This window comes from Anguilla rostrata, chromosome 12 (assembly GCF_018555375.3).
Source record: "Anguilla rostrata isolate EN2019 chromosome 12, ASM1855537v3, whole genome shotgun sequence".
Classification (NCBI taxonomy): domain Eukaryota; kingdom Metazoa; phylum Chordata; class Actinopteri; order Anguilliformes; family Anguillidae; genus Anguilla; species Anguilla rostrata.
In genome coordinates this window covers 20,676,270-20,689,626 of record NC_057944.1, presented here as the reverse complement: position 1 = coordinate 20,689,626, position 13,357 = coordinate 20,676,270, and the positions used below count along the sequence as shown (strand labels likewise).

Below are 13,357 nucleotides of genomic sequence, written 5' to 3'. Positions count from 1 at the left end.
GTGTAAGGCTCCATGAACCCTGAAATGGGTGGAGCTGTGTTTCATCTGTGACTCACAGATTTCAAAATATTAGTGTTTTTTATATACACATATAATTGTTAGGGTTTTTTCTGCTTAGAAAAGCGTAGAAACAGGAAGAATGGAGAGCGAGAGAGCAGGAGAGACATGGTGGACAAGGCTTGTGCGCGGTCAGTGATCTACAGGCTCTACATAAAAATGACAGCGCTTTGCTGTGAGGGCACAGTCTTAGCTGGACCAAAAAAGGAGCAACTTACAGAATATAGTGGAAGCCTGTCATTATTGGGACCAACAATCAACTCTCTCCCCATAGCTAATCACCTCCACCCCAGGCCATTACTGCCCCCTGCTGGTCTCACCTTGCTGGCGCTCGTTGGGCTGGCGGTGGACGGGTTCTTCTCGTCCTGGATCTTCCAGGCTTTCTGGGAGACGTCCGGGTGAGCCGGAGCCTCCACCCACTCACCCTCCAGGTCCTGAAAGGGCACAAAGGCCAGGTCACAGTCAATCAGTGTCAATTCAGAAATCCTCTCATATCGTCTCTGTTGACTTGGTGCAGCCGGTCACATAACGGCTAAATTTCCATTTAAGTAATTTCTTAATTATTGCTTTGGTCTCCAAGAAAATTATGTATGAGGAAGGAAATTATTGTTTTTTCCAGTACCTCCTAGTCCAAGTGTGGGTGGAAAACAGTCAGCGGGAAACATTTACCACTTCACGGACAAAAAGGAGACTAAGAGGAATTTTAATCCATCTTCTGCAGCTGACTGTACAAGGAACAGTAGTTACTAGGAATATTTCTACAGCAGGGAAAACCAAGACAAAACAGAAGTCCAGAGTTCCAGAAAGAACATCTGAATGTGTGCCTTTTATTTCTCCAAAATCAGGGTGGCGTGATTCCACTTGGCCTCGGCTGCTTGTCACAGACACAGCTGTTTGGGCTTTGCAGAGTCTGCTGGCTGTGTCCTGTCTGGCCAACATAAAGGCTAAATAACACAACAGCAGCAGCATTGGGGGGGAGGGTGGGGGGGTACTTCATGCTGACCCGCTATGTTCCGACAGCCTGCAATTTCAACTCCAACTGCACCTCCACGGGGGGGCCGTCCCGCATCCTCCCATCCCGGAGACCAACGGTCCAACACTCCCGTCCCATCGGGGGACGGGGAATGGAAAATTGAATTTTTCCACGGCGGTCTCTTAAGATGCGACTGCAGAGGGCTTGTCGCTGACGCACAGAGGAGCGCTAGCACGCGCCGCAGGGAGAGGTCTGAAAGCCTGCTGCAGAGACTCACATCTCAGAGGAACCTCACCGTGCGCAGCGTTTCACACAGTACCCTGATAAACCGCTTCTCTCTTGTCTTTGCGTTATACATACAGATGTATGCTATCGTCAAAGAATTAACGCTTATGATGCTGCGTGGAAAAAGCTTGTGTGAACTTTTCACTTCATTAAATCCCCAAAAGTGCACTACACACTCACACACACACTCACGGTGTGGTCTGGCGATTTTGCACGTGTCCGAGGTGCAGTGCAGTTTTGGTGGACTTGCACGTCTGACAGTGTGTGCTTCAGTGAATTTACATGTGCTACAGATGCATCTACTCAGGGAGCTGCAAATGGCAACTCCAGTGGAGGAGGACATAAATCCCCTCTTAGTCAGAGAGCGTTTTCTGCCAGAAAAACACCAGAGGAACTCACTCCCTGATCAGCTGACATTTCTGCATGCATGGTTTTGGGATCATTCATCACAGAAACCTGGCCGAATACTTGATCTGCTTGTAATACATCTTTATGAATTATTAAAGTTCACTCACATTTTTCAGTTTACTTCAACAAAAACAGTCAAAAATTAGCGTAGACTTTAAAGGTAATGCCTAAAAGACTACGGTAGGTGAAAATTGCATCATACAAATATATAATGTTAATTTTATTAGTTGCGATTAAATGAACCCAGGTCCCCCTTGCAAAAGAGATTTCGATCTCAATGGGGTTTTTCCAGGTTAAATCAAGGTTACATAAAAAAGAAATTTAAAAAATGCAACTGCAGACCATAAACTAAATCTGTCTGAGTAGGACATGTAGTGAGTTGTATTTGAGTCACATGGCTGAGAGTATTTTGCATCACCAGACAAAAGCACATAAAGACGGCGTTTCTTACCTTAGGCAGGATAAATGATTGATCGACTGAGGGTCACGTAACTGGACCTTGAACCCCTTGAACAGTCAACAAACTAAATCAAATTGATCACCCTTCAGAGAGCTTCTTGTTCATTGAGAGTCAAATCTATACACCTCTTGCATACCGGTCAAAAGAGAAACACCATTAGCTTTGGGATCTGCCCTGTAGACTGGTCGATTATTGGAGAGTACCAGAAAGGCCACAATTTCGCACTGAATGTTGACCATGTGACGCCTAGTGTCATTTGCATATTAAACAGTGCTACTACTCCACTGAACCTAGAATAGCAAAAATAATACATTTGTTGTATTTAGGAATTTCATAAAAATTGTAAGACAAAGACTGTGCATTTAAAATGACAAAATGTTTAAAAGAAATGCCAATATGTCATTGATGTGTGTGTGTGTGTGTTCATGCTAAGAACAGTCTAATAATCTCTCTCTACAAAATCTCACTATTTTGCAATGGCATCTTGTTGCATTTAATAGTCTAACAATTTCCAATTTAGTCAGTTGGCCACAGAAACTCACATTATTGCATTTCATAAGGTATGGAAACACCAAGAGAGCATGAAATAGGCTAAGTTATACTCCTGCAAGCACCAGTGGACTGAACGCCGAACTGCAGTGTTGTCACAAAGCTGCTGCAATCGGTGCCATTTTCCAGTTGCGTATCTCACCGTTTCATTTCCCACCGCTCAGTTTTCCACCTCTTTTTGCGTTGAAGAGTCGGTCTCAGACTCAGAACCCGAAAAGCATTCAGAATGCCCCCTGATGGCCGAGTCCAGCCCCACGCCTGTCGGACTCTGTTCTGTCCCGTTCTTGAGAATCGCCACCCTTTTGCGCCACGGTGAAATGGAAAATCCGCACAGTCTCGCAAAATGTACACTGCTGTATACAATTTACTCAGCTGCATTTGCCTGAAGAGTACAATATCCACCCGCATAAATTAATTAGACTAAGTTTAAGTCACCAAGGAAATCCTCGTCTAGATCCGTTCCAAGTTTAAGAAGTTTAAATTCCAGTTTGCTGTTGGCGAGAATAACCTAAACAACCTCCCATCTCTGAGCAGAACCCCCCCAAAATCCCTTCACTACATTGGTCCAATTTGTTAATTAGCCAAATGCTTTTATAACTACTACCGTCTCAAAATACAATGCTGCAAGATATTTCTTGGCTCATAAACAACCTTCAGCACAGTTTCTCATCTTTGCATGAGCCTAAAAATAAGAACCTGGAGAAGACGCCGGGCTATTTAAGTGATTAAAAGAAAACAGGCTGCAGCTAAAAGCAGCGATCATGCTGCCCTCCAAGTAATGAGTTTGACACCAGTGTCTTCTGTTAATAGTCATTTTTTAAATTTCGGTCAGAAGGGTCCCTCCTCTGTCTGAACTGGCATCATAAAACCTTCATAAAAGCTAAATTTGGGTGACATCAAAAATTCACCTCCGAAGCAGGACAGAAGACATTTGGGCCAAAGAACAAGGACAGGATGTGACTTCAGGCTTGATTTCATCACCACATGCAGTAAAGCAGTCCTTGTGCAGATGTCACCTCGGATAAAGAGGAAATCATTTGTTACGTGCGAAAAGGCAATTAATCTGCGTTTAAAACCTGACCTCACGGATGGTCTTCGGTTTGAGCTCTGAACCCGATCTTTGTGGTGTCTTTGTTCGTAAAAACATGAACCTTTACCTAAGGGTAGGCTGTTCGCCCAGCAGCTTTTGAACAAGCAGAATTTCTTTCAGTGAGGGACGAAGTTAAAACACATGGACCATTTTTCCCATTTCAGCTACTCGAAGCTTTGGCCAAACACGATTTGACACTTTGCTGCGTGCACGTGGGCAGTATTAGTAGGTCAGGGCACCGGCTCGTGTGATGTAAAGGAGAGAATGTACTGCTGAAGCACATCAGGACCTCTCCGGAAAGGGCAAGGGAATGTCTAAAAGCAACGCTTCGGCAGAAAACTGAAAAACCATTCCTTAGGCCCCGTGTCAGCAAGGTACTAGTGTACACAGCAACAGAGGCTTTTCCACACAATACTCCAAAATCCCACAATCCTTCAGTAAGAACGAGAGGAGGGGTGGGGCCTGCTTATGATGAAAGAGCGAGGCTTACCTCAGAGCTGTCGCTGGAATCATCTTCCTTTGCTGACTTCTTTTCCTTCTTATCTTTTTTCTTCTTCTCTTTTTTACTCTTTTTAGACTTTTTCTCTTTCTTCTTCTTGCTTTTACCCGAATGCTCCTGCAATTGAATTGTCACATGCGCACCTCCAGTTTAAAAAGCAGAATAACTCTGGGAATTAGCAAAGTGCCTTACTCAGAAAGCTCCTCACAGAGCATCTTTAATGGACTAAGGTGATTAGCACCATTTTGATGTCCTTGTTGGTTTAACGCCAATTCTACCCCTGCAACACCTGCTACAAAAACCTGGTGCTCAAAACTCATCATTTGGGCTGAGGGTTTCTGGTTCCCTCATTCTGTACGTGACAGAGGCAGACACGATACACCCATCCCGAGAGCCAGCTGGCTCTGTCCAGCAAAAAGGGTTATGGGACGGAGTTAATTATACCGCCATTTCTGTCCCTCAGCTGGGCCTGCATTCAGCCATGGAGACACCGATTTCACTTCTCACTTCTGCAGTACACGGTCCCTTTTCTGTTTATCCAACTAAGAGCCTTTCACACTGGCTAGTGGAGCTTTCCTTTTCATTTTGTTCAATATCCTCCCCCTGTCCTTTCACGCGAGTGACCAATTCAGAAAAACCTTTACAAAGGACCTTCAATAAAAGGCACCAAGACTGGCTGTGTAACAAATTAAAACCTGCGCAAAGGGCTGGGTTGGACCACGCATTTATTTCAGAAATAAATACTGACTCTTCATGAGCAACGTGTGCCTATGGAAACCGTTTCCCTGGTTTTCGTTATGAATTCAGCCAGCCCAGGAATCTTGAACTGAATGTCAAGCTTCAAGTCCTCATACAAAATAAATACAAATAATTTAGAAGGCGAGTTGATCTATTCACATCCTTGCAAACACACCCGAGTGTGAGGCGCCCTTCGGCTTTTGTAAATGCTGACCTCTCCCACATTTTAAAGGGAGGAGGCAGGTGACTACGGGACGAGCTTCGTCAGACTGAGGTTCCCGTGGCGACGGTTGCCGTGGAAACAGCCAGCCGATGCCCCTCACCTGGTCTAGCTGCTGCAGCCGCCGGTCCACCTCCGGGAGCATCCAGGTGTCCTCGCCCCTCGCCCGCTTCAGCTCCTTCCTCTTCTCCTCCCTCTCATACTTCTCCTTGGCCTGGACGCACAACACAGCCGCACATAAGCCACCCACACACACACACACAGCCATGGCTGCTCTCAATAACCATGCAGTCCAATAAGGGCTCCCTTTACCACCAAGAGCACATGACATGCAGGAAAAATTAGTTCCTAATGAGAGATAGAAGTTACTTTTTCCCTTTAAGGTCGAGCCATGAGCGAGCTTAGTAGAGGCCAGGTGAATGAACTGCTCAGTTCCATAGAGTAAAAGATACATTCATACTAATCGCAGGTGTGGCACGCGTGCCATAAGAGGCTGTTCAGGGGACAGCAGCGGTTCTTTCGGTGGGGGGGTTTCAGCTGGAAACAGGGGAGAGTTTACACATTTTCTAAAACATACCGATGATGACTCACTGCGGTCATTAAGCTCAGGTGGAGTCTATTGAAAGAGCAGGTGTGTCTGCCTGTGAAACAGACCTCCTGCAGATTACTGGCCACACAACTGCCTACACATTCCCCTGCATTTCCCCAAACCCCATGGGGCTCAGTTTCCCAGAGCCAAACAGAGAAATGAAGTTGACCTTTCTGAACAAATAAAGTTTTAACTAAATAGTTTAATGGAAATAAAAACAAACTATATATAACAAGTTTAAATTTAAAGTAATATTAATTTGGTAGGCTCGCCATTATTGTAAATGCTATAACAACTTCAGCAAGCACAAGTTCCACTGCTACTGTAAGAAAAGAGAGAGAGAGGGAGGGAGAGAGAGAGAGAGAGAAAGGGTGAGAGAGGGAGAGAGAGAGAGAGAGAGAGAGAGAAATAGGTTGAGAGAGGGGGAGAAAGAGAGAGTGCGAGGGAGAAAGAGAGAGAGAAAGAGGTAGAGAGAGTGGGAAAGAGAAAGTGGGATGGAGTGAGTGAAAGAGAGAGAGGGGGAGAAAGAGGAGGGTGAGAGGGGGGAGGGAGAGAGTAAGTGAGAAAGGGAGAGGGGGAGAGAAAGAGGGAGTGAGAGAGAGGGAGAGAGAGAGAATGTCCTGCAGTGACAGAGAGACAGCTGAGAGGAAACCACATTAAAGCAGGGTAATTAACTAAAGAGCTCATAAGAGCAGCGAGGGAGCAGAAATCTTTCTACAACTGACATTCTTTTAATGTCAATTCTGCGGATTACACGCACAGAGAATGTGAACAGCTAAATGAGGAGAAACCTCTTTTCCATACTTATCATTTATGACCTCAGCCGTGCCAGAATGCTCCAATATTTTCTCTGAATCAGCCTTGAAACATTTAGCCTTTGCTAGTGTAAACCATCTTGCAATCTGCACATTTTGGTACAAGGCCTCTTGCCCCACCAAGGGCTTATTTATTTGTGTTTTCCTACCTCCCAGGAGAGATACCACCTCCACTGAATTTGCTCAGATGCAATCGTTTCCTGCAGGAAGGCCATCTATCACAATTAGAGCTAATTCATCCTGTAGTACATGTTTATAATGCAGATGAACTAACACAGCTGCTGTAGAGATAGCAGAGCAGTGGGGCAGCAGCAGGGCCAGGTCTGTGGCTCAGAGGCCACACTCACTACAGCCACTACAGCTGAGTCAACCCATCCCCACATAGACCCTTACAGCTCAGCTAACCCATCCCCACATAGACCCTCACAGCTCAGCTAACCCATCCCCACATAGACCCTCACAGCTCAGCTAACCCATCCCCAGGCAATGACACTACAGTTAACCATACAACTGTCGTCAGAAACCCCTGCAGCTCACCAGACCATCCAATGAAAACCGTCTCGACAGTTCACAAGACTATCCCCTAAAGTTCATCAGCCTGAGAATCATGTGACCAGATCCCTGTCTTCACCCATCCAGCTCACTTCACCAGGCTCCTTGGGTGAGAACTGGCTGCCGTTAAATTTAAAAGCAAAACCAGCTGCCCTGCAGCTCTCGAAGAGCAGGTGAGCAGCACTGCTCCAAGTACTCCACTGTCTCTAGTGCCCACATTTCCCCAGAAAGTCCTGTAATTTTTAAAAATCTTTTATATTGCCCTTGGAACGCCCTATTACATCCAAAGGCCCATTCCATTACTGCAGTGTCTAATTGGATTGGGAGAGGGAAGATCAGTTTGCACATCCTGCAGACCGCATACAGCACACCACTGCTCCTCTCCCATCTGCAGTTCACCTTCTGCACCACTGGGCACAGCACTGCAAGTGCCTTCTCCCGACCTCCCCCTAATCTGTAATTCACCATAACACCACATCAATCATTCACCAGCCGTAAATAAAGGGCAATAAATAACCAGACAACAACAGCAATAATAAGCAGCGGGGCTCCACATCACACAGGCTGCCGCCCTTATGATTATACAGGACTCATTCAACACTACAGCTGCCCTTGCTGCTACCCTCATTCATTCAACCCTAAAGCTCAACAAACCATTAGCGCACCATTCACCTAGGCGACGCTGGAAAAACACGGTTGGTCCATGGTCCATGCGCGTATTAACGTTACGGGTGAAGACTATCACATGGCCGCGCGCGTTTTCTGCGGCAGCACCCACTTTCCGTCAGCGGTGCCCTTAGGGTCTAGGAGGCAGGGCTACAGCACAGCTGCTCAGAGCAGGTGTAGCTTTCGATCACGCGCGTGCTTCAGAGGTCTGCCACTGAAACAGGTGCTGAGGGTGCTGAAATCAGCACAAGCTGGTCTTGGGGACATAAAGTGGCTATCATGAGCAGCCCTTATTGCCAAAGAATGATAGCCACGAGCCAGCTAGTCACTTTGCATTTATCGTCCGAGTGTTTTATTAATGCCATGTGGTGTTCCTTTGTTCATTCTGACACAATTAGGGCCTTCTAAAACATAGCAATGTTTATGATCCTTGGTCGCAATGTGGAGTAGTAATTCAATCATCAGTGCTATCGGAGTTGCTAAATTAGCTGTCACTGTGTCACGGACATTACAGGAAATAGCACATAATTACACAGAAAAGAAAATTAAACAGGCTTCTTGTTATAGAATTAAACAACTATTTCAAAACAACATTTAATCAGGTTATTACTTGAGTCCAGCAGCCTGGAGTCACTTGTGGTTATTTCACAACGTGCCTTTATTATGAATCGTTATCATACTAAATCCTGAATGGAGATTATCGCAACAGGTCGCTGAAGAAAAAAATCCATTGTTTTCCTCATCGCTTACATTAAAACCAAAATGAGAATACAAACACTGACTTGTGCATAGGATTTACAGCATATTCCATGATTAAAGCTAAGGAAAATATTTTTTTGAAAGATAAAAAGCTCATATCCCCTAGAACGACTTCAGTTATTCTGAAACCTGTCATTGACTCACAGCCATTTCACCGCGGAACGTTTACTGAAACGAAGCTTCGAGGTCTTATCGGCGACACGCAGTCTGTTTTGCGGTCCCCAGCCGAGCCATATCAAGTGACTAACGAGAACAGGTATTTGTTCCGATAAGGTTTATGATGCTCGTCTATATATTGTGCTAAATAATTTCATTGAATTCTCGAACTAAAAACAGCCTTATTAAAATGTTGAAAACATAATAAAGCATTTATATACAAGCGACATGTTCACTGTATATTTTTGTTAAGCCCCGAATAACACAAAAAATGAAAGGTACTTCTAGTTTCAAATTACTCATATTACAGCTTGAAATGTATATACGCATTTGTAAAGCTTTCACATATGACGTAGTAGCATATCTGACTGTACATATGTTAGACTTGTAGCGAAAAACAATAGTCCACTCCTAAAAAACACCAACAGCTTAGTCTGCAAGTCAAATAGCCCCATCTTGTGGTTCACTGACAGACAGTATGCGCGAAACCGCACCACGGTTTGTCCAAGTGAACAATTTTGCAAACCCAAAAATATGGTAAAAATGATAAATTGGCGTGGAAAAGTAACTAGCTTACTCAAAACGAATCCATGCTCCCAACCATTGGAAAACTGACTGAAAAAACATTCCAAGACTCGAGGCGATCACAGTCGCACAATAAAAGTTAATCAATCTGAATCCAAGTAGGAATAGCACTTTAAAGCAAACGATATGACAAATGAGGACTCCACTACACATATACAATGTATATATGGTATAAGCTACATGTAAATGCAGTCATCATATAAAACACATTAAAGCTGGCATTTATGCTTCTGCAATCTTGCTCTTCTAAATGTTGGTTAAATAGTACAACTCATAGACCAACAAAAACATGCATATTAGGAAACCAATTAGGCTATATAAAAATGACCTATTTATGAAAATGTCACTGCTCACTTAAGAATTCCTGTGCACGAAAAAATCGATTAATTTTAATAAGGCGCCAAATGACATAATCTGGAATTTGTCATAAATATACTCATGTAAAAAGAGCTTTCATTTCACCCTTTCGTGGGACTCTCACGAGACCCACTGTAACAGCACATAGTTACAGCACATGAAATGCGAACTATAAAGCTTGATTTGCACAAAAATAATTTCTAAGGAACAGAACATTCTGCAGATCTGTGCAGTTTTGGTCGATTGGCTAAGCAAAGTTATGACGTCGAATCAATCGACACAATTATGAAATTAGCAAGTACGATCTAGTTAAGGTGTCTGTGTCTGACGCCGTCCGTCATGTAGCTACTCTTTCAGTAAGAAGCGAGTAGAATTTTTAGTATGAATGGTACAAAAAGGCCCATACGTATATTACAGGCATGCCATTTTCATCTCTTCTTTGGTGCAAATAGACCTAAATTAGTACTATATTACTTACTGCAACTAAGGGCTGTGAGCCAGGCAGACTGGCTAACTACCCGCTATCGATAGCTAGCTAACTTACACTGCAGCAGTAAGTCTGCAAACTCAGGAGCTTTAAACAAGCCCAACATTGAAGACAACATTGCACAGCAAAAGTGCCTACGTGTGTGCCTATAACTCATAAGTATTAAGGTATAACATATAAGTACGATGCACACTCATAGACCAAAGCTGCACAGAATCTTGAACCAAGTCGTCTGTAATCAACCTATTTGCTAGCTAGTTAGCCTATTACCAATCTAGATAGCTAACCGCTCAAAATGTACAGAGAAAAGTCAGGGCCCATACTAAACCACTTTTTAGCCAGCTGCTATTCGACATCATAATCAACACAATTTTGCTCGGCGACAATGCTGGATAATGTTAAATTTGCTTTAATTCAGCAACATTAGCGAACTAGGCTAGCTAACTGTCAGACAGAAACAGTCATCGCTAAATCTTATGACTAAACGCCACTATTTCCTCTAACTGTATTATCGATATACATTCATCTTCAAAAACATTACATTTGAGTTACCTCACATAGAACCTGCTCTCTGGCTTTACGTTTAAATTCCTTCCTTGCTTCAATATTATTTGTACTTTCAAAACTCTGTCCGTAAGCCGCCATGATATTGCCGTAAATCGTATTCGTTTGTTGTCGTAAATGCATTTACGGCTGCATTTCCTGTCTACTGAACGAAAAGTGTAGACCTATTTATTTTAGTTCTGTGGTACATCTTGAACATATCAATGGAAAATTTCTTGGTTGAAATCGTTGGTTGGGAACGTTCATAATCGTAATAGGATTTATTAGCATATACTGGACAAATATACACATTTCTCATATAAAATTATATATTATGTATGTATTTCGACTCTTTTTCAACTATCCTGCACTTATCAGTAGTTTCCAAAGCTTATATTTGATTTTCTTTAAAAAAAAATTTGAATAAATTGGCTCTTTACTTAATTTCAAGTTGTGTTGTATTTCTAATATATACTTTTGAGGTAACACTTTCTGTGAAGGATCCTTCATAAGAGCTATACTCCTTCATAAGCACAACACTTTCATAAATGTAAATAATGGTAAGTGCACTTTCCATCAACAATAAACAAAAATATGAAGATGGTGTGTATCACTTGTAATGTCATCATGGTAATGCCAGTTGCTACAAGAGTGGTGACAAAATCCCTTACACTTACACTGTATGACCAAAAGTATCTGAACACCCCTTGGTCTGGGGCTGCTGTTCATAGTTTTGGTTAGGCCCCTTAGTTCCAGTGAAGGCAAATCTTAATGCTACAGTATACAATGGCATTCTAGATGATTCTGTGCTTCTCCAACAGTTTGGGGAAGGCCCTTCCCTGTTTCAGCATGACAGTGCCCCTGGGCACACAGTGAGGTCCATATAGAAATGGTTTTGTTGAGAACGGTGTGGAAGAACTTGAATGGTATGCAGACAGTCCTGACCTCAACCTCATCCAACACCTTTGGGATCAGTTGGAAAGCCAACTATGAGCCAGGCCTAACTGTCCAATCAGTGCACAACCTCACTAATGCACTTCTGGCTGAATGGAAGCAAATCCCTGTAGCAATGTTCCAACATCTGGTAGAAAGCCTGTCCAGAAGAGTAGAGGTTGTTATAGCAAAGGGTGGACCTATTCCATAGTAATGCCCATAATTTTGGATGAGATGTTCACTGTCAGGTGTCCACATACTTTTGTCTATATAGTGTATTTACAGTTATTGACATAATTTATGAATGTAGTGCTAATGAAGGTGTTATACTTTTTATGAAGGATCATTCATAGAGTGCTACTTTACTTGAATACTTCATCTATTTAGAAGAGTTCATGTTCACAAATATATAGAATTTCAAATGTTGTACTAATTTGGGTTCACACTTGCAGAGTGCACTGGTAGTTCTGCATGATCCACTTCAATTACATGATGCTACCCCAGGTGCTGTCTGCAATTTTGATCAAGGAGTTGATAACCTAGAATCAATTTCAATGCACTTCAATCCATTAAAGTTATCTTGTTGTAGGCAACTCCTGCTGTCACCCGACAGCCAAGATTCTGAGACAGCACAGTTCCTCCTGAATACTGATAACCAAGCTTTTCACACAATGAAGAGTATCATAATAAAACTGTCCACAGAACCTGTTTAAAGAGATAGGTCACATTTCCGGTTTAAAAAAAATATTATTTCAGTATTTGTGTATGTTCTTGAGTGACCCAGACAGTTCTTGAGAGCGATGAAACATATTTTTGATATTTACATAAGTTGACTTCATAATGGCAGGTATGGGGCAATCACAGGCTCATGGGTTAAAGCAACAAAAATGCAGCCTATGTAACTCCAAGAGCAACTTGAAACACCAGCAGCTGTAACTCCACATTCACACTCTATAGGCAGATATCTCTGCAGATCACAGTCATTGTCCGGGTAATTCATTATTGTTCTTTTATAATAATAATGACACTAATACTTCCACTACTACTAATAATAATAATAATAACAAAAATGTGTAAAAATAATTTTAAAAATTATTAATATAATTATTGCGCCTTTCAACGCAGTTACAAGATGCTTCACGTTACAGAAAAAAAATGCACTACAGAAAATATGGAAATGAGGATTAAGAAATAATCATAAAATAAATAAAAACAGGATGATGAAAGATATTCACATCATCAAAATAAGATCAAAAGATTTGTTCACATAACAAATATTGAAAATATAAAAGTTAAATAGTAAAAATGATAAAAGGTGGTGACAAGTAAAAAATTTTAAAAGAGGACAATGAGATAGCCAGTCTGATATCCTTCTTCTTCTTCTTCTTCTTCTTATTATTATTATTATTATAGTTCCCAACATGGCCCTGCACGACCTTGCCCTACTTTCAGCAATACCTTTTAATGCTTTACCACCATTTTGTCTCCACTTTGGAATGCCTAATTGTATGCTTAAGTGCAAGAGGAGTACATTTCATCAAAACTTCTCAGCTACCCCAAAGAACATTAAACTAAGTTACCAAAACAAGAACAAAACTACTATAATAAGCATTAAACTACATTACATGAAGAAAGA

The 13,357-nt window shown here is 42.3% G+C and overlaps 1 protein-coding gene across 1 annotated transcript in view; it reads right to left on the bottom strand.

The window, feature by feature from the left end:
• cwf19l2 (CWF19 like cell cycle control factor 2) overlaps window positions 1-10,956 on the bottom strand; it is a 47,069-nt gene extending 36,113 nt beyond the window's left edge. Inside the window, 4 exon segments of the mRNA XM_064303532.1 lie at window positions 378-491; window positions 4,313-4,438; window positions 5,383-5,493; window positions 10,798-10,956. Of these exon segments, the coding sequence (XP_064159602.1) occupies window positions 378-491; window positions 4,313-4,438; window positions 5,383-5,493; window positions 10,798-10,890 (444 nt within the window). The 5' untranslated portion in view covers window positions 10,891-10,956.
• Window positions 10,957-13,357: the final 2,401 nt, after the last annotated feature.